The sequence below is a fragment of the Rissa tridactyla genome, chromosome 7, assembly GCF_028500815.1.
Source record: "Rissa tridactyla isolate bRisTri1 chromosome 7, bRisTri1.patW.cur.20221130, whole genome shotgun sequence".
Classification (NCBI taxonomy): Eukaryota; Metazoa; Chordata; class Aves; order Charadriiformes; family Laridae; genus Rissa; species Rissa tridactyla.
The window spans coordinates 26,427,359-26,447,507 of record NC_071472.1 but is presented as its reverse complement, the minus strand read 5'-3'; the positions used below and the strand labels follow the sequence as shown (position 1 = coordinate 26,447,507).

Genomic DNA, 20,149 nt, shown 5'->3' with positions numbered 1-20,149 from the left:
TGAGAATGTGATCAGGGATTAGAAGATTTTACGGGTGGCAATAAACTGATAATTTGATAATAACTGATAATTTGACTTTGGGAGCAGAGGATAATCCCACTGCCAATTCCACTCTGCTTTCATTCATTGCAGGTTTCAAATCAGTCCTGATTTAAATAGAGATTTATGCAAGGATAGTGGGAGCCTACATGAGAGACTCATTTGAAGGATGATCAGCCTACCTCGTTTTCTGAATCTGCTTAATTGCATTGTGTAAAATGGATGTGGACCTTGACCCACAGCGCTGGGGCACCTCTGCCCATGGACGCACACGCACCTAGAAAACTGGGAATGGGAGTCTGCAAGGAGCTGATGGACTGCGATGACTCTGTGCTAATTACACACATTTTGTAATTTTTCTGCAGTTAAGTGGTCCATAAGCGGGTTTTCACCGTTATAGATTTTGCAAGTATGTCCGTGTCACAACTCTAGTATTCCTTCAGGTTAAAAATTGTTTTCTCCTTGATTCGTGGGGCCGAGTTAAGGGATAATTAAGGAAGGATTAGGAGACTTTGCACTCTTAGTCTTATTTATGCTAAATAAGTATGATTATGGACTGAAAGTGTGTTGAAGAAAGAAACTGTGGCAGTACATGTATCATAGCAACATAGCTTATTCAGGAAGAAGTGGATAGATTCAAAATAGAGCGCGTGCCAAAGGAGCAGGTGTAGTCTGAAATACAAAGAGTGTTTGGAAATTAATGAGCTGCAGTTTTCAATTATAACATACATTGAATTACTCTAAATTGAATTACTGTGTAGAACAAAAAAAGGCTAATATTAGATGCATTAGACTGCCAGAAAAGACTAACGTGAAATGAATATTATACATCAGGTAAGAAAATATTAATGAGACATAAAAAGAAATTTCCATACTGCTTGCCCATGCTATACCAGTAGCAAAAGCTCCTATTCCATGAGGAATAAATGAAAAAAAGCCTAATAAATATGATAATAGAAAGACTTTGCGGATTACATGATTGTCACTATCCCTAAGTGTATACATTTTCAGCTACAAAAAGATAGAGGCTCATTGTAAAAACTGCTTTTATCAATATGATTCTTAAATGGATAAAAGAAGTGTTGTAAATTATTTATTTCATAAAGTTTGGCCGCTGTCAACATTTCCTTGCTAGGATACAGGTAAGGTTCCTCATCAAAGGGTATGGTTAAGCTTTTTGATGGGCCTTCTCTTTTTTTCTTTTTTAATTTTTATTTTTCCTTTTATTTGAGGAAGTCCTTATAACTGTGGGTCAGATGAGAAATAAACTATCACCAGTCCCTCGCGGTTTCAGAAGATTAGTCTAACAGCCTGTTTTCTCATATGATACTGAAGTGTAGTATATTAGTAACAAAGGGCATTTGCCAAAAGAGGGGCATTCATGCAGCTGCGGATTTGCATTCTATTTTGACTGTTATCACTCCTATAGTGCACCTTGTCTTGTGGCATTTATAAAAGACTTTTAAGGTCCGTTTGGAATACAGTCTGCCTTGACGTGTCACAAGTCAAGAGGCTTTTGCTGGAGCGACTCCTCACTGCGATGAACATCGGTTGTGTGTCAGTCACAGTGGCACGGCTCTCCGCAGGCCAGTGAGGAGACACACCACAGGCCAGGGAAGGGAAGAAGACACGATGCTGTTAGCTGAAACAGAAAATGATGACGAGATGGAGAAGCTGCTGAGGAGCAGCCTCTGCATGTTGCTGGGCAGCGTGAGGCTTGCTCCCTTAGGCAGAGCTCCTTGCTCCATCAGCTCCTCACAGGGGGAACGGTTTCACGAAGGGTAACGGTTTTAACTGAAAGAGGGCAGATTCAGATTGGATATTAGGAAGAAATTCTTTACTCTGAGGGTGGTGAGGCACTGGAACAGGTTGCCCAGGGAAGCTGTGGCTGCCCCATCCCTGGAGGTGTCAAGGCCAGGCTGGATGGGGCTTTGGGCAACCTGGTCTAGTGGGAGGTGTCCCTGCCCATGGCAGGGGGGTTGGAACTAGATGATCTTTAAGGTACCTTCCAACCCGAACCATTCTGTGATTCTATAGCTGCAAGACAGACCTGTCTAGCCCCGATTTAGCAATGCGTAACGGTGTAAAAGTTAAACTATGTGAGCAGTCCTCCCAGTCTCTCTGCTCCCGCCTTTCCTGGGGAGAGGAGTGCCTGGCATAGGCGGCTGCTGTAACTCACTGTTTAGCTTACCACCTCCATGGCCCAGGCTCCTGGCAGGAGGAGAGGAAGATAGGATGGACCAAAACCAAAGCTATAAAGGATGGAAGGGTGGATGGAAAGGACCAAAAGCAAAGCTGTAAAGGACAGCTTCGTCTGAAGGATTTACTGGAGACAAATTCTGGTGTTTCAGGAGGCTGCTGTCTTTGCTCATGAACTGTCTTGAACCCTTTGCCTGGGGAACAGTGATGCGGCCAGCCCCCTGAGGCAGGGAGGTGGCATCTTCTGTGCTCTACCAGCTTTTCATCCTCTTCTGAACTTAACCAAGTTTGGCTGGGGCTTGACCCCCTTTTAATGCAGCTTGTTTCTCCAAGGAAAGAAGGGGGTTGTGGTAACGAGCTCCTGCAAAGGAAGGAGAGAATTGCTGAGGCTGATACCTCAGCTTGAACTCATGGTCATGGGGAACTGCCTTCCTCAACGCAGTCAGAGTTAGGAGTGAAAGGAGGTCGTTTCTTAGCTTTCTGGGTAGCTTTTGTCATGGTGTTTGATTGGCACATCCTGCCTCTAGCGTCACACAGCTTGGTAGCAGCTCTGCTTTTGTCGAGCAGTCATATCTTGCCCTTGCAAGCAGGCTGGTAGTCTCTGTTTATAAGGGAAGGGCTGGAGCAGTTGGTTATTTTATTACCCGGGGCCATAGGGATGTCCTGCGTTGGTGTCTGTAGGGTGGCTTACCTGTGGCTTTGGCCAGCTCAGGACCAGACCAGGACAAGGCAGGAGCACCAGGAGGATGGCAGGACTGTGCCGTCTTGCCCAGAACACAGCCCTGTGAGGAAGCATGTTATTATTTATACAGCATAGACGAAGACGTAGCTATTGCTTGTAAAACCCAGCTTAGCACCATTATTAATTACAACATCCACATCCCTGACAGTGTGCATTCCCACATGGCCACCCCTGTGGTGGCATTTGTACCTACGGAGCGTGAAGGAAATCCCCAGAATTACCTCCGCTCCTTCAGGGGACACAGCGGGCCAGTTGCTGACCTGACTAAAAGCTACGTCGCTCGATGTGAGCAAAGTCTTCCAGAAACTTCTTACTGCGCAATTTTTAGTTTGTTTTGCCATGGCTAGGTCAGTGGTTATATACCCAGATAGCCCCCTCCCTCAGAAAAGAAATGTGCTGTTTGCCACTGAAAAGTGCCTTGCTTTTGTGCCACTACCCAGAACAGCAAACGTTAATTGTTTTTGCCTTGTCAGTTATCGAAAGAGAGGGATAGTCGCAGTGGATGCTTTTTGCCAGCGCGCGGTTTCGACTTGTCGTTTGCAAAGGCTCATGTTGGTAACCGCCAGGAGCGAATCCACAACGCGTCGTGCCACTAGGAACAAACTAAGCCAGCTGACCTAGAGCCGAACCAGCTGCGGTGACCGGTAGGTTATAGGACTAAAGCTGCAGATAAGTGCAGATAAGTGACTTTTCTCTTGGCTTCCCCTAAGATCTCTTTGCTTTTTTTATGAGTATGCTCCCTTGTTATGAAAACAAGGGTACTTCAGGGTATTTCTGGGAAGCACATCAGTGCGATCATAAAATCTTCCCAAATAATGCTAGTACACTCTAATTGTATTGCGCACTACAGTACCAAATGACCTCACTTTTTATGCAGTGATTTGTAGCAGCAATATTGGGCAGAATTTTTTCCATATTCTTTTTCCATAACTTTGATTTAGATTATTTTTTTTTAATTTAACAATCATACTTTAAACCAAGCCAACACTTTGGCTGATTTTGTTTAATTAAGGTTTTAATTTAAAAAAAAAAAAATTAAATTAAAAACTTCTTTTTAAATTCTCGGTATAAAAATGTTCACTACCCGCTGGGGAAATCACATACACTTTTATCAGAATAAAAATTGAAAAATGTAAAATAAATATAAAATAAATATAGAAATATAATAAAAATATAATAGCCATTTCTTTAGCTTCTGCAAGAAGCGTTTCACTGTGAGGTGGGGGGTGGGAAGGTCTGATTTAATTAGAAGCCAGTCCATTTGGAAAATTTTCTTATAAAAAATGGAACTTTTCCCAGCAGTAAGTTTTCATCGTTCAACCACGTGTTAAACCCCAACTGCCCTGTGGGTAGCTGCGGACTCAAAGCGGGGTTGTGTGTTGCCTGAGGATCCCGGTGTACTTTGAGCATTGTGTGAGCCCGATGCTGTCCGTGTGCCAGGTGAATGTGGCTGTGTTGGAATGGCGGCAAGAGAAGTCTTACCCTGGTGGCTGAGACCTGCGTGATGGTCCTTCCCATCCAGCTCCTGAAATATCAACCTTTGGGTTGAACTTGGAATAGCGTTCCTACCCTCCGCTCTCATCGTCTGTCTGTGGGCAGAGGCTATGCCTGGCATCAGCCTGTCTACAAGCAAAGAAAATGAAATGAAAACAGCCTATCACCAAGTCTAAATAAAAAGTAACATTTTGGGCTCCCCTTGCCCCCCCTTGGAACAATTCGGTGAAAGATATGACTGGGAAAATTACAATTTAGTATGGAACAAGCCTCCACCAAGAACTGCATTGAGGAAACTGGGCTCAGTTTCACAATTTGACTGATTAGCTTTTGAAAATCATGTACTGAGCCCATAAAATACGCTCATAAAGCGTTTGGGCAAGGAAGGATTTTTCTGAGCGTATACATTTGGCTAAGTTAGCAATACAGTGAAACAGAACACAGCAAAATATACAGTGGCTAACCGCATAGCAACCCAAATGTCTTGTTTCTGTAGATACGTACAATAGGGCATCATCTTTGATTTTTTAAAAAAATGCATGCAATATAACTGCTTGTTATTATTATTATTAAAATACATTCCTTAGAGGGAAGGGATCATAAGTCTGAAACAATAAAGGCATATTTAGTCATAATAACATGGAAATGCCATATGAGAATGAAAAGCCTGCAGTGCCTTCGCGAGACTGAAGAAAACACGATACTGTGTTTGAGAGAGGAGCCAGGCGGCCGTGAAACTAAACACTGCATCGTTTGGAAATGCACGTGGGGTTCAGGAGGTCTCATCAAGTCTAATCTGGGCATTTTAGGACTTGTTGAGTTTAACCTGACTCTTGAATTTTCCGTTTTGTTGGTTTGGCTTTTTTTTTTTTCTGAGGTGGTTTTGGTTTATTCCTCAACAAATGGGAAATGCATCGATTTGCCTTTTTAGAAGGATAATTTGGCCGACGTTGACTGAATTGTGTGACTGCACTAAACTTACATAATGTGTCTGTCAGAGAGTGACTAACTGGAATTTACTGCAAGCCATGGAGGACTTTCACATCAATTCTGTGGAGTCTTTGTAATAAGACTTACTGGTTGTGAGATTAGCACTAGAAAATAGGCGTACATTATCCAGCTAACACCGAGAGCAAATAGTGCTCAAGAAAACAGCTGTTTCTCCCGCACCCTGAAGGACTGCTCCAGGGGGAAGTAAGGAAAGCGGAGTCCCGGTAGGACCTAGGCTGAACCACTTTTATAGTTGAGGTTCTACAACAAATGAGAACATTTGAAATAGCAAATTACAGTCTTTTTTTTTGTCTTTTTTTTTTTTTTCCCCTTTAGTCCCTATGTACAATGTAGAACCTCTAAACAGATGTCTTGCTTTAAAGGTTGTCACGTTGCTGGGTTTGGGTTTTTAGTGCTCATTTAAGTGACTAAAATGTACAGGACCGAGAGGCTGCTCCAGTGGTGGGCTCTGCTGAGAGGTCGCTCAGCTATGACTTCCAGTCATGCCATTTTCAGTTCACCTCACTCCTGTGAAACCACGTCCTTAGATTAAAGTTAAAAAAGACAGCCCTGCAGTTTCCTCCCTCCTGGAGTCTTACAGAATCACAGAATGGCAGGGGCTGGAAGGGACCTCTGGAGATCACCTAGTCCAACCCCCTGCCAGAGCAGGGTCACCCAGAGCAGGTTGCACAGGAACGCATCCAGGTGGGTTTGGAATGTCTCCAGAGACAGAGACTCCACCACCTCTCTGGGCAGCCTGTGCCAGGGCTCTGCCACCCTTAGAGTAAAGAAGTTCCTCCTCATGTTGAGGTGGAGCTTCCTATGTTCAAGTTTGTGCCCGTTACCCCTTGTCCTGTCACTGGGCACCACTGAAAAGAGCCTGGCCCCATCCTCCTGACACCCACCCTTTCAGCATGTGTAAGTGTTGATAAGATCCCCCTCAGTTGTCTTTTTTCCAGACTAAAAAGACCCAAATCCCTCAGCCTTTCTTCATAAGAGAGGTGTTCCAGTCCCCTCATCATCTCGGTGGCCCTTTGCTGTCCCCTCTCCAGCAGTTCCCTGTCCTTCTTGAACCGGGGAGCCCAGAACTGGACACAGTGCTCCAGATACAGCCTCACCAGAGCAGAGCAGAGGGGGAGGATGACCTCCCTCCACTTGCCGGCCACACTCTGCACAGCATATTGCTCCCTACACATGCGATGATTGCAAATGTCTGTCACAAACAACTAACAAAAAAATAAAATCAATACGTTACTTAGAAAGTATTTTCCTCCTCAGATGTCTACCTCTTTTTCATCTGGTATGTAGCAGACTATCTAATAATTGTCCCCATTAAGGATGCCTTCAGACAGCATAAGTTTTAAAGATAACTGTTGGGAAATGAAAGGGCTGTGGAGAGGAGACACAGTTGGCAGGTGGGAGCGCAGGAGCCACTGATGGAGAGCAGGCAGTGAATCGAGAGTAGGCCAAGGGTGTAAAAAGAAGAGCAGGACCTGCAGGCTGCTAGGCATGGACCCCCTGGTCCATGAATTCACACCTGGAGGTGTTCAAGGCCAGGCTGGATGGGGCTTTGAGCAGCCTGGTCTGGTGGAAGGTGTCCCTGCCCATGGCAGCGGGGTTGGAACTAGATGATCTTTAAGGTCCCTTCCAACCCGAACCATTCTATGGTGAATGCGTGTATGCATTGTAGAATTATGTCATCTGAAAGCAGTTGTATGATTTTTAATTGCAGCATTACTTTATGATAGGGAAATATATGTAAAAAATAGATAACAAAGATAGATTGTTCATAATTTTTCAGTTGCTAGCTTTATGGCTTTAACTTTCTTTCAGTCAAGGTTTGTGGTGTGCACAACTACAGTGCATATGGCACATGTGACGGGCTGTAGGTGAGCCTAGTATTCCTGTATTTGTAAACAGCCGAAAATGCTTCGCACTGAACAATGGGAAGCTGATTTATGTAAAACCAATAAGCAGTCTGAGTTAGGTTACTGTAACACAAAGTAATGTTGGAATTAAAATTCATAATCTTACAACTGCTTTCCAGATTATAATGCGTTTTCATAATTACAGCCATGAGATAGGACCTCTCCCTGTTGGGTAGTTTTGCTTACCTTTTTATTGACATTCTTAAGATCTAATTTTCCAGAATCCAGAGATCAGTTTCTACTAATGCGACTCTGAAGTGCAATTGAAAATAAATCAGTTCTTCAGAATTAGGAAAAAGGAGGCTGATAATTAAGAAATAACTATGTCAAAAACCAAATATGCGCTCTACCAACGACTGAAAGGAAAATTCAGAATGCTTTATCTTGCTTCTTAAGTGGAATTATACAAAATAATAGGGGTTGATCCAGATAGCAAAGGTACTCTTGAAAAACGCTGGGCTATTTATTTCCAACAAATTCAATTTTCAAAGAGTTTAGAGTCCCTGGTGAGGCTGTATCTGGAGCACTGTGTCCAGTTCTGGGCTCCCCGGTTCAAGAAGGACAGGGAACTGCTGGAGAGGGGACAGCAAAGGGCCACCAAGATGATGAGGGGACCGGAGCACCTCTCTTATGAAGAAAGGCTGAGGGATTTGGGTCCTTTTAGTCTGGAAAAAAGATGACTGAGGGGGATCTTATCAACGCTTATAAATACTGAAAGGGTGGGTGTCAGGAGGATGGGGCCAGGCTCTTTTCAGTGGTGCCCAGTGACAGGACAAGGGGTAACAGGCACAAACTTGAACAGAGGGAGTTCCATCTCAACATGAGGAGGAACTTCCTTACTCTGAGGGTGTCAGAGCCCTGGCACAGGTGGTGGAGTCTCTGTCTCTGGAGACATTCAAACCCCGCCTGGACGTGTTCCTGTGCCACCTGCTCTGGGTGACCCTGCTCTGGCAGGGGGTTGGACTAGGTGATCTCCAGAGGTCCCTTCCAACCCCTGCCATTCTGTGATTCTGTGAGCCTACGTTTCCTGAACTCTACAATTTGCTTACTGAATGTGTTGTCACTTAAAAGCTGTTTGGTGAGGATGACTCCTGTGGGGCAGGTTTTAGGTCCACTGTGTTCCGTGGGGACTTTTATGTCATGTAGTCCTTGGGAATGAAATGGTGAAGTGGCTTTAGCTAGAAAGGAAGGAGAGAATGAGGTTGAAAGCCTGTCTGCTTCCTCCTCCCCTGAGTCCCTACTATTCTCACACTTCACGTAGATGAGGTGGTCAGTTTTTGCCTTCTCTTACTCCTCACCTCCTTTTTCTTGGTCTCCTGTTGCCGTGGAGTGTTACACTTAGAAGGACGTGCAGAAAAATGCGAGAGGGGCATTTATTCACCTCCAGCAGAAACGAGTCGTTAAAAGCAAGACAGGCGGATTGAGGTAGAGGTTGGAAAAGTGTTTCTCAGTAGGATGGATCAACCAGCCTCCTGTCTGTATTGAAACTGGGAGCTGAGCCAGCTACTCCTAAGGCCCCTGTATGAGCTGCTAATGCCCGACAGCTTCATCCTGTGTAATCCATAGCCAGTGTTTCGATTATTAGCTATTAACTTGCATTGCAGATTCGCGGCTGGTGAAGCACGTACGTTGATCCTTAACCTCTGCAACCTGACCCTATGCTGAAACCCAGCTGATTTTTAAAACCCGTAGAAAAGGTTTTGGTGGCCACGCAAGGGAACGGAGGAGGGGCTCGCGGTGAGCGTTACTCTCGGCTGTACTGGCAGGATCGAGCTGAATGGTAACGCTGTGATCCAGCTGCAAAACACACACCAATTCCACCCAGAAGACTGCGACAAACTGTGGTTGTTACTGAGTCATGAGAGTTAAAAATACCTTTGCTGCAGAAGGGAGAGCGGTTATGGTGCTGCAGGGGAGGGAGGGCTGTGTCCTGGCCAGCAGCGCAGGCAGGCTGTGCCGGAGGGAAGCTCTTCTTGTGCCCTAAATACCGGGACAGCGGTCAGCCCCAGGGTGTAAATCACTGCCACGCTAAGTCAGAATAAAGGTCCGTTTTTGCAGTCTCTGTCAAAGACTGTTCACAAATGCTTGGAGAGCACTGGAAGAAAAAGGGCAGGAGTTGGGTGGCCATCATGGTGTCCCCTCCTGGCCGTCAGTGAGCAGATGAAGGGAGCCCCCCTGAGCTGCGCTGCCTGGGCGAGCAGCTTTGGGTGGATACGGCATGGGCTGCCCCGGTCCTTTGTGAGCCCAGGACACTTTGGCTCTGCGGCAGAGCGTTAATGTTGCTGGTGTGAAATACTTGTTCCCTTTGGCTTGTGTGAGGGGTAGCGAGGACCACATTGTCCTGCGCACGTTTCATGGTCAGTCGCATCAGTCCAAACAGCAGGTTTCCGTCTGATTGAAGAATAATATGTTTTATAATATGTTCGTAAACCCCTAATGAGAGGCACCACAGAATTAAGGGCTTAGGTCTTTGGTTGAAAGGGTGGTGAACTTTTTTTGGTAGCATTTATGTTCACATCACTACCAGAAGAGGCTGATGGGAGTTTGTCGAGCCTCTTTTTACATGAAAGGCGTTGAAAAATGTAATTTTAAAGGAAGAGTGATGAGCGTCAAGGGTTGCGTTAACTCCTTACCTCCAGGCGCCCGGCCCGCGTCAGACGGGGGGGGTCGGGGACGGCCGCTTTCTGTGGCGTCCCCCGGGGCTGCAGTTGTCCGTGCGCACCTGAGGATGCCCCGACACCCCGCGAAGGGGCGAAGCGATGCCGTTTTGCGGCGGTGCGTGACTCATCCCTGGCTCTCAGCCCTCCCGCTGCTACCTCTCCCGCAGCCCAGACGGGGAGGGGGAGCGGCGCTGCCCGCCTCGACGGGGCTTCATTGGCTGCGGACGCGGCGAGGAGGAGGAGGAGGAGGAGGAGGAGGAGGAGGAAGGGGGGGGTGTCCGCGGAGCCGCCCACGGGGCGGTGCCGGCGCCGAGCGGAGTCGCCCCCCGCAGCGGGCAGCGGGACGGGAGGAGGGCGCGGAGGCGCAGCCCCGCCGCCGGGCGCTGATGGAGGGAGAGGCCGCGGGCTGCTCCCCCGCTTGCCGCACATGCCCGGCCCGCCGGTCGCCCACCGGCAAGCCTGACCCGCCTTCCCCTCCCCGTCCCGGCTGGAAGGGGAGCCCGCCTCGGCGAGTTAGCCCCGCGGTGAACGAGTGCCCTGCCATGGCCGCGCCGCCCGCCCCAGCGGTTTAGGTTCCCGAAATGGTCTTTTGGGGTTTTTCAAACCGAGTCTGATACACACACAAGGGCGCGGATCGGTGCTGGGGAGGGGGCTGTTCCTCCTTCCCTTCGGCTCCAACATGCCGTCCAAAGAGTCCTGGTCAGGGCACAAAGCGAATAGGTCTGCGGTGCACAACTCGAAGCAGGAGGGCCGTCAACAAGATTTATTGATAGCAGCCTTGGGGATGAAACTGGGTTCTCAGAAGTCGTCCGTGACAATCTGGCAACCCCTTAAACTCTTTGCTTATTCGCAGTTGACGTCGCTTGTCAGGAGAGCAACGCTGAAAGAAAACGAACATGTTCCAAAATACGAGAAGATTCATAACTTCAAGGTAAGACCCTATGCTACTTATTTATTTTTAATGCGCAGGGACTATAGTTCTTATTTTAAAATGGGTCCGGTATTGCAAGGAAATAATATATATGCAGACTGTGACTTTTTGGGAACTTAAATGCTTCAGTTAAATCTCATTGCTGGTTAAATCAATTAGACATCTTTAGACCATATCAGCAGAAGAATGAGGATTTTGTTGTTGTCTGCGTGTCTGCATGTATTTGTTTCAATAATATTTGCCGTATCTAGGTTCCCTCTTTTATTTAGAATCGGTTTACATCAAGAGGTGAGAAAAACTGGCAAAGTTTTCTTTCCATTCAAATGAATGTAGTTCAGCTCCGCTTATGATAATGCGATAGAGAAAAATCTTTTAGATCTGCGATTAGAGGATTAAACTGATCTTATCTGAGTCTGTCGCTGGTAAATAGCTTTGGAGGTAAGAAGCATGTTCTGCTGCATCTGGATTGAGCAGATGGTCTGCATTTCCCTTAGTTTCTGCCTTTTCTCCTGTATTAATGAATTGAGTGTGTTGAAAGCAGCATGGCTTATACCATGGGGCTATTGGAGCTGCTGGCGTTAGCAACTGCCTTGTGTTTTAATAAAATTTACTTGGTCTTCTATGTAGCTTCTAATTATCGTTTTCATTATTTTAAATAAGCGATGCTTTTTGGTAGGAGACACACACGTCAATACAACATGGGCATGTTTTGTGTCTGTATCGTTAATAAGCGTCCAGTAAGGATTTAGTAAATGAACCTTTTGGCAGTCAAATGCATTACATAATAGGCAGGCTGTGTTTGTAAGACTAAGTGAATTGGTGTTACACTGAATTCCTGTAGATGACAGTACAAACTTCATATATAGTACCTGAAGCCCAGATTTTGTCTTTAATGTGTGGGTTTTTTCCCCCGTTCAGCTTTTGCTTGTATTTCTTTTAGGAGAAGGGGAAATCAGTAATGTAATACTGGCATCTGATGATATAAGCATCTGTTAATTGTCTCTTATTTTCAGTTTTGATTTCCATCACACGCCTGTGCATGTACACATGTGTGCACATATGTGTATTTACCTATCGTCCATGTGATTCTATTTAAACCACCTTCTGGCTTTTGAGTTCAGATAATCACTAAAATTAGAAACTTTATATGATCAGGATGTTTTGTTTGACTTGAGTTCTTCAATAAAGCATGATTTTGAAAACCATGTACAAAATGTTCTATAAAAAAGTGTGTAATATGAACGCTTGGCATAAAATAATCCTGCTGGCTGTCAGTTAAATGCAGAGCATTTTTTCACAGGCTCCTGAGGTCTCCTACAGATCTGAAATGTCTTGCAACTTTCATTTGTTCCTTGAAGTTTGAAGACAATTCTTGCAGATAGCGATTTTCCATGTACTACAGTGTATGTAGGATAATACGTATTTAATTTTGCGCTCATTTGTATTCCTTAGTTGCTTTCTTCTGACAGCCTGAAACACATCTGTTTTGAAAATAATCCGGTAACCTGATTTTCATTGCGTTGGGTTTGTTTATTTGTTTTTCTTCCAGAAATTTGTTTCTGGAAAATTTGAAAGCTGTGAGTTTTCCAGTCTTTTTTCAAAAACAAATTACGCGTCTGATCCAAGGTCATAGGTACAGCACAAACTTTCCACACAGATTGTTTTCTTTATGATAGTTGTACTGTAGTTCCTTTATTCATACAGTTGCTAGAAAAATATACCTTGAGAGGTAACTCTTTTCTGAAGTCAGTGAAATGGAGTCACCTTACGCAGATAATTGTTGCTATAAAAAAGTAGAAGGGAACAAACCCCTCACCCCGTAAAGGGTGCACGGCACCCAACCTGCCCGCTGAAGGAATGCTGCTGGCGTTCGCAAGCTCTAAATGCGGCCACTGTCCCATTTTTCTAAAAAAATAACCTTACGCTCTTCATAATTCTTGTGTTACGGATCTGAAATGAGTGGCCATCCTTAGCTCATGCGCTTCTCTCCTTTATCGTCCCTTGCATCTGTCAAGTTTTGCTTCTCGCGTGTGTAGACGTCATCATTTAAAATCTCTACAGAAGTCTCCTAGGTTGCCTGCCAAGCGGCAAATGTGCCACCCATGTGGGAAGGAAGGAAATGTCAGTCCCAGAGTCTTCAAGCTAGACTTTTGAAACAAGACAAGAAAAAAACAACCCAGAAATGAAATAAATTTATATAGTCTTCTAACCAACAGCGACTGCTGTCCCCAGAGGCTCCACTGGCAAAAAGGAGGGCGCAGGCTGCCCTGTACCTCCGCAGCTAATCTTCTCTTCGTTATACAGGCAACGAGGCAACAGATAGGGACCGCTGGCCCTTTGCCAGCTGCTTCTTTGATCGGGCACATCACTAGTCACAGAAATGAAGGGGTCTCAGATATCCCTTTATACTGGAAATGCTGTAACATCCCAGCAGAGGGAGGAGAAGTGGAGAGTCATTAATGCGCAACAACCAGCAGTGTCATCTTGGAGAAGGGAAGAAGACAGCAGCAGCCGCTCTGGAGACGGGCTGGGGCTAGCAGATGCCCGAGGGGCTTGGCCACAGGTTGGGAGACCCCCGTTCTCCCTCCGCTCCTCCACCTCCTGTCCCTGTGGGGTGGGTAGATGGGGATGCAAGTGGAGTTTGAACCCTCGGAGTCTGTTGCCTCCAGCAGAGCTCAAGTCGAGGAGCGTGGTGGCAGAGGAGCAGTGTAGCGATGGTCCGCACAGGAGTGCAGATGCCTAGGGAAGGGGTGAACACAAAAGCTGCTTTTAACTCTTAAATCATCAAGAGGCCTCCTGAATAAGTCTGTTAAGCTATGTTTCACTCCAAGGGTCGTTCGAAAGAAGAATGTGAAGACAGCCCTGCTAGGAGTGCTGACACGGCTGGGTTTTTGAAAGGTGTTTGATCTTATTTAAATCTGCTGGAATGTGAGTCGTCTCCTGCCTGAAGGGAGCAGGCTGGCCAGCTGGGGCGACCGGGAGCTCTGTGGGCAGAACTGGCTGCTGATGGTCTCCAGCTCCGTAATATTCTCCCAACTGGGGAGGTCTGGTCTCTCACGAGCACATCTCAAATGCAAATACAGAGTGGCTGAATTCTCTTAAATTACTCTCCATAAGTAAAGAAAGGGATGATGATTTTTAAATGTCAGGTCTGACTGAGTTTTTAATGCCCATTCCTCAGGATGAGAGCTAGGTATTAAAAATAGTTGTATTTTTTTAAGCATATTTGAGCTTTTTTTATGTATAGAAAGTTTTCAATTAATATTTCTGTGTTCTCTAGAAATCTAATATAAAAGATTCATTTTCTGTTAATTCAAATCTATCAGCTGAGAGACATCTACATTGTTTGACACAGCATTTTATTTAGCTCGAATTGAATAACAGGGTTTGAAGGTGAGCTAGGACTGGGTGTGTGACTTGATTGGGTCTGTCTATTTGCATATTTGATTTCTTTTGCTTTTCCTCCATATACTCCGCTTTTCTGAAATCCAGCACGCAGAATGAGATCCCCTGTAAAGAGAATCATCAGACCAAATCAGGACAGTCACTTCACCATCCTCAAAATTTCAGCTCCGCCTTCTTTCACGGAAAGGCTTTTCCTCCCGTTCGGTTTCTTACCCATTATGGGGAAGAAATGTCCCCACACTCTCTAGTACACACGTATCTAAACGGACACGTGTGTGTGATGGTTATCAAGTTCATACTTCCCCCCAGAGTAGATGAACAATAGCATCTTCTATTTGGAAGCTCTGAGAGATCTGTGGGATGCTCTTTGAAGTGCTGACGAGGATCTCAGCTGAAGCCAGTGGTGTTACTTTCGTACAAAAAGAAGCTTTACCAGAGGAGAAAGTTCTGTAACAGTTCACAGAAGTGGACAGAGTAAATTGATTCCTAATCGTTCCCATAAATTTATTCTACAGCTGGATGCTACCAGTAAGAATGCTTTTTTCTGTCCTTTATAAATCTCATATTTGCTTATCTTGTCCCTAAAATGCAGACATTGTGATAGCTTGTAAATTAAAATACAATTTCTTACCTAGCCGATACCCGATTCATTCAGTGATTTTAGGGGGAGGAAGCAGCTGGGCGCCTCCTGGGCAGGTGAGTGAAGGAGGAGCTTCAGGCAACAGCAAGAACCTCAGATTTGAGGGGAAAAGGGGCCTGCGGCAAGGTGCAATGGGGATTGAAATGTTCTGGGTTGGTTACTGAGAGGAGGATTGGGGGAGCTCTGGGTTGGGATGTGTGAGGTGGGCTTTAAGCCAAAGGACTTACACAGCAGGGGAAACCTAGTTGGGTTTAAGGTTACCCCATTTTCTGTCTCCGATGAGGCAGTTTTTATTAGGGTACTGAACACGCAGGATTCCCCTTGCTCAGTCCTCCGGACTTTCCCTCTCTGCATCTCCTCATGTCTCCATCTCCCCCCTACATCCCATAGTTTTTTGCTGTTAAAAAAAAACCAACAAAACAAAACCAAAGCACACCACAGTTATGCCTAATGAGATAACCTTCTGCTCTGAGTCCATCCCTACCTGATGTGGAACATCTTCTGCACCTCCTCCCCACCTGGTGCTGTGCTTTGGACTTGGGCACTGACCTGGATCCTTTGCCTGCTGTTTGTGTGGGGTTGGAGAAAACAGGAAAACCGTGCTTGAAAAATGGTAATGGCAAGGAGGGCAGTCATGGAAGAGGAGCATTAGCTGGGAGTTACAGGATGATAGCTTAAAAGGAAGAGGAAAGGGAAAATTTGAGATTAACAGCAAGAAATCTCCTGGGCAGTGAAACTTGTTAGTCAGTGCAATAACCTCCCCATCACTCAGCAAATTTAAAATAAGCCTGGACAAAACACCTTAAAGGTCTTTACTCCCCTCCAGCTTCATGTGACTCATGGGCCCTGGGGAATTTTTAGCTCCCTTGGCTGGTTATAAGTATTCCTTCAGACACCTCTGGCTCCTGATGGCTTGAGCCAGTGGAGCGCTCTGCAGGTGTTTCGTAACTGCCGATAGTCCAAGGCATATAACCACCCTTCTGCCCAGATCAGTGCTGTGGTGCTTCAGTGAAGCAAGAAGGTGTCCGTGCCTGTCAGAGCTGGACTGAAATCTGTATTTCCATGCATCGTTTTCCCTAGGATATTGTCTCATTTCTCTCTTGCTCTTCACAAAATAGATATGTCCTCCAAAGACTATTTTTTGCTGTCTTTCCGTGCGGTATTTGGTACTGTCATGCTGTTTCTTAGTTACTGTCTTACTAATGCCTGAGACGGCACAGTCAATTAATTGTAATAAATAACAGTTGTGGGTTGCTTGATGAATCGGTGAACATTCAGAACATAATTCCCTTTCATGCCAACACTCCTTCCAGAGAGGCGAGACGTTTTTCCACGGTTGCATAAGCCAAGTCAGCGGAGATGCTGATGAGTCTTGTTTGTTGAGATTCCTCATCTCCCTCCTCGACTTGAAGCAACATCCCGCCTTTCTCTTTGAGGATGACCCATTTGAAAGGCTGAGCGGGGAGCTCCAGAGCAGAGACAATGTACTTTTCCAGAAATAACTGGAGGTAGAACATAGCCTTAAACATGCACAAAAAACGGAAGGCTCAGGTGAGAACCAGTTTCTACTGGAAAGGCTTTGCCAATGTAGACAGATTCAAGCATCGCTTTAATGGAGAAACTGCTGATTTTAACAAGGGTTACTCTGCCAGTGAAATTTGTACTACTTCTCTGAAACAAATAAGCTGACCTGGCCCTTGCCCAGATTTTACAGGTGTAATTGCATCTGTGCTGGGTGTCTTGCTCGTGTAAAAAGTCATTGCAAATCGCTTCCATGCCAAATCTTATTTTTCTGACAAGAGCTGCTCAGCAAAGCCGTGCCTAAACCCTGGGAACAGGGAGATGGAAAGTGCAGAAGAAATGCTGTAAAAGGACCAGAAACTGTAACAAACTCTTACTATATTAAGCAGAGCCATTTTTCTGTGACTTGTAACATGAACTCGTTTCTATTTCTGATCTGAAAACTGGGGCAGATGCCGATTTGGGGTCTGGCCCTGCTGAAAAGAGGATGCTGATTTGTTATTAGGTACGGACCTGGCACTGAACGTGTTTTCAAAACATTTTGAAGTGAGTCACGGCACTCAGATGAATATTCAGAAAGAGAGCTGGGTGCCTCTAGCACAGTCCCCAGGGAGAGTCTCTCTGCGTTCTCACAGATAAGAAAACCTCAGGAAATTTGATGTTTCTTTTAGACTCCTAGCACTTGAGGGAAGAAAATGTTCAAAGGCAGGGAAAATATCTGGAGAACAAAACTGGAGGAAAAACTTCCGCAAAACTTCTGAGAAGATCTCATCAGCTCTATGTTGTTGCTTCTGAAACTCATAGTGTATTATAAGTCAGTTCAAGCCAGAAAAGCTTTTAGCCATTGATGGATTTTAGTCTCCTACGGTATTTATTTAATGTTACTTTTACTTTTTTGGAAAAGCCAGGGCTTTTCCAAAGCATATTCCAAATAGCACAATATTATTTAACCCTTTCTGGTTTCTTTGTGCTAGTCCCTGAATTCAAGCTTTGCCTCTGTTTATTAAAAAAAAAAAAAAAAAAAGCCTTTTTTTCCTAAATCCTTAATTTACTGGAGTTGTAATTCCTTCCCACCACACCAGTAGTTTTATTAATCCCCAAGTGTGGATCCTGCCAGTCTTCCATGTGCACAGCCGCCAGAACAGACCAGCTCGTGTCTGTGGTGAAGCTAGGAAGCGCTCTGCTGGGGAGGCTGGGGAGTTTGCCTCGTGGAGCACATAGCGCACGTCACGCTCTCTCATAATCAACAGCTTTTCCTCAAAATTAGCCTTACCATCATAGCAAAAGCATTTCTGTAGGAATCTCTTTGGGTTTTATAGTCTATTTACATCATTACATATATTCTGTTTACATGATTACATATGGCTTATATAGTATCTATATATATGCAATTTTCAGTCTAAGGATTTTATTCAATTTTCACCTCTAGTTTCAGAATTTTTAGCATGGACACAGGTATTAAGTAACTTGGACCTGGAATAAAATGGACAATGTTCCAGTTTCTAGATATGTGGGGCTTGGACTAGAGGACCCTAAAAGGTCCCTTCCAACCCAACACATTCTATGATTCTACATCCATTTAAAGAAAATCTGCTATTCCATCCTGAAAGAAAGGTGGCAGTTTTCATTGAATTTACAAGCAAAAAAAAAAAAAAAGCCAACAACAACCAACAACCTGCTACTCTCCAGTTTTTCGCTTTGGCTCTGGTAGAGCATGACCTAACCGCAATTTCCAGCTGTTCCCATCTCTGCTGACATGATCAGCGCAAACCAGAAAGTAAACAAGACATGACAGCACTTCTGGCTCCAAGTGGAGGAGGACCTGGAGGAGGGTTTGCCTGCTCAGCATTCGTGTCAGTGTACCCACTGGCGATAACGATGCTATTTATACTGCACACTGTGAACCATGCAGTGTTCAGCATCTCTCCTCTCAAGAGCTGCTGGACAAAGTCGTCGGGGTGATCCCAGACTGGCTCCCCACGTTAGCACCCCAGCTGGTCTAGGCAAAGTCAGCTCTCGTTTTGTGTTCCAATGGTCTCATTTACTGTTGTTTCTGTGACAACCTTTGCATGGAAGCAATTATCGTGCAGATACAGCTCTGCTGTGTGGGTTGTCATGGCAGTCTTTTCACTTCTCAGATTACTCATCGGCAGCAATATTTGCCTCACAGGGGGAATATCATGTACTGGAATATTGGGAGTGCTTGAGACCCTTGTTTTAGAGGCAGTACCTAATCATTGTAATATATGCAATGATTAAATTGAAGCGTTGCCCAAACTGATAGTGGAGTCAATCGACTTTCTCACTGGTTTCTGTTCCCTTCACATCCAGGCAATCTCTGCCTGGACCAGGGATGGGTGAAAAGGGCAAGCCTGTTGGGTGCCAGCATGGGTACGCTTGGTGCCTGATAAAATCAACTGTGGCAGGGAAGACAGACATTAATAATATAGGCTGAGTTCATCGTTTTAATTGAGACTTACGATGTCTCCTGTATCCAATTAAAAGCTTAGTAGAGTCCCAACAGGCAGAATCAGTTGATGGATTTGCAAATCAGCTAGGACCACTGAGCTGACAGCCTGCATCAGCAGTGTCCCGTCATCCTTGGGAATTTGTTTGAAAGACAGTATAGCCAGCAGAACTGTGCCCTTGGAGCACCACACAGCGCAAATGTTGGATGTGTGCCATTTATTCAGTCCTCGGTTGACCTGGTCTTCTCCCCCAGCACCAACAAGGCTTCTGCCCAGAGCGTAGGACTTTGGTAGCCCGAGAAGGTAGATCAGAAATGGTTTTTGCCATCCTTTTTCAAGTTGATGTATTTCATCCCAACACAGATGGCAATGTCTGGATTTTGCCGAAACCCGTTATTCTCACCAGCCGTTCAGCGTGGAAAGTCATGGAAGAAACTGCGCTGCTCTGTACGGAGCAGGGGTCCTGATGGAGCAGGCATTCGAGGAGACCACGGCAGCACCCTTTTAACAGGGAAGGCTTTTTTTGGACGTCACAAAGACTTTGGTTTTCTGTGCTCGGTGCTGATTTTTGCATATCCATCGTTTGTCAGATCCAGCCTTGCTTTCTTCCCAGCAGTGGCTTTGCTAAAGCTCTGCCGATGCGTCGTGTTCTTTCGCATCATGTTTGCACAGCACTTTTTGCTGATATTTCCTTATTCTCTTCCTCCCTGCCTTGACAAGTGATATAATGTAAGTCTCCCAGTTACGAATACTAATTAGCTGCTGGCTCATTCTTGGTTTTCAGATAGCAATCAAGGCTAGCTGAACAACTGCCTAGTAAAAACCAAAAGCGTAAAAAATAAGTGGAGTTACGAGATAGATGGGTAACTAACTTCAACAGTGACCTTTATAGAGCCTGAGAAATAATGGTGGGAGATCTGCTTGAGGAGTTCACAGCTTGTGGTATAATCTGTTGTCAGAGCCACTTTTTCTGTTTGGTTCTCCGAAAACTTTGTCTCTTTTTCTAAGAAATAGTTTAATTGAATGCAAAACAAAAATAAAGGAAATTCTGTAACACTTATTCATCACAGGAGTTAAGCTATTTTTCCCTGCGTATAAGAAAATGTCTTTCAAGCCTAAGCAAAAAGCTGTC

At 45.2% G+C, this 20,149-nt stretch overlaps 1 protein-coding gene across 2 annotated transcripts in view; it reads left to right on the top strand.

Annotated features, from left to right (window-relative positions):
• CHN1 (chimerin 1) overlaps positions 1–20,149 on the top strand; it is a 108,592-nt gene that overhangs the window by 64,450 nt on the left and 23,993 nt on the right. The window contains exon 7 of one of the 2 annotated variants that reach the window (XM_054209105.1): positions 10,906–10,983. The exons of the other annotated variant lie outside the window; for it this stretch is intronic. Within the exon in view, the coding sequence (XP_054065080.1) occupies positions 10,906–10,983 (78 nt within the window). The remainder of the gene's footprint in view (positions 1–10,905; positions 10,984–20,149) is intronic. 2 annotated transcript variants of the gene reach the window in all.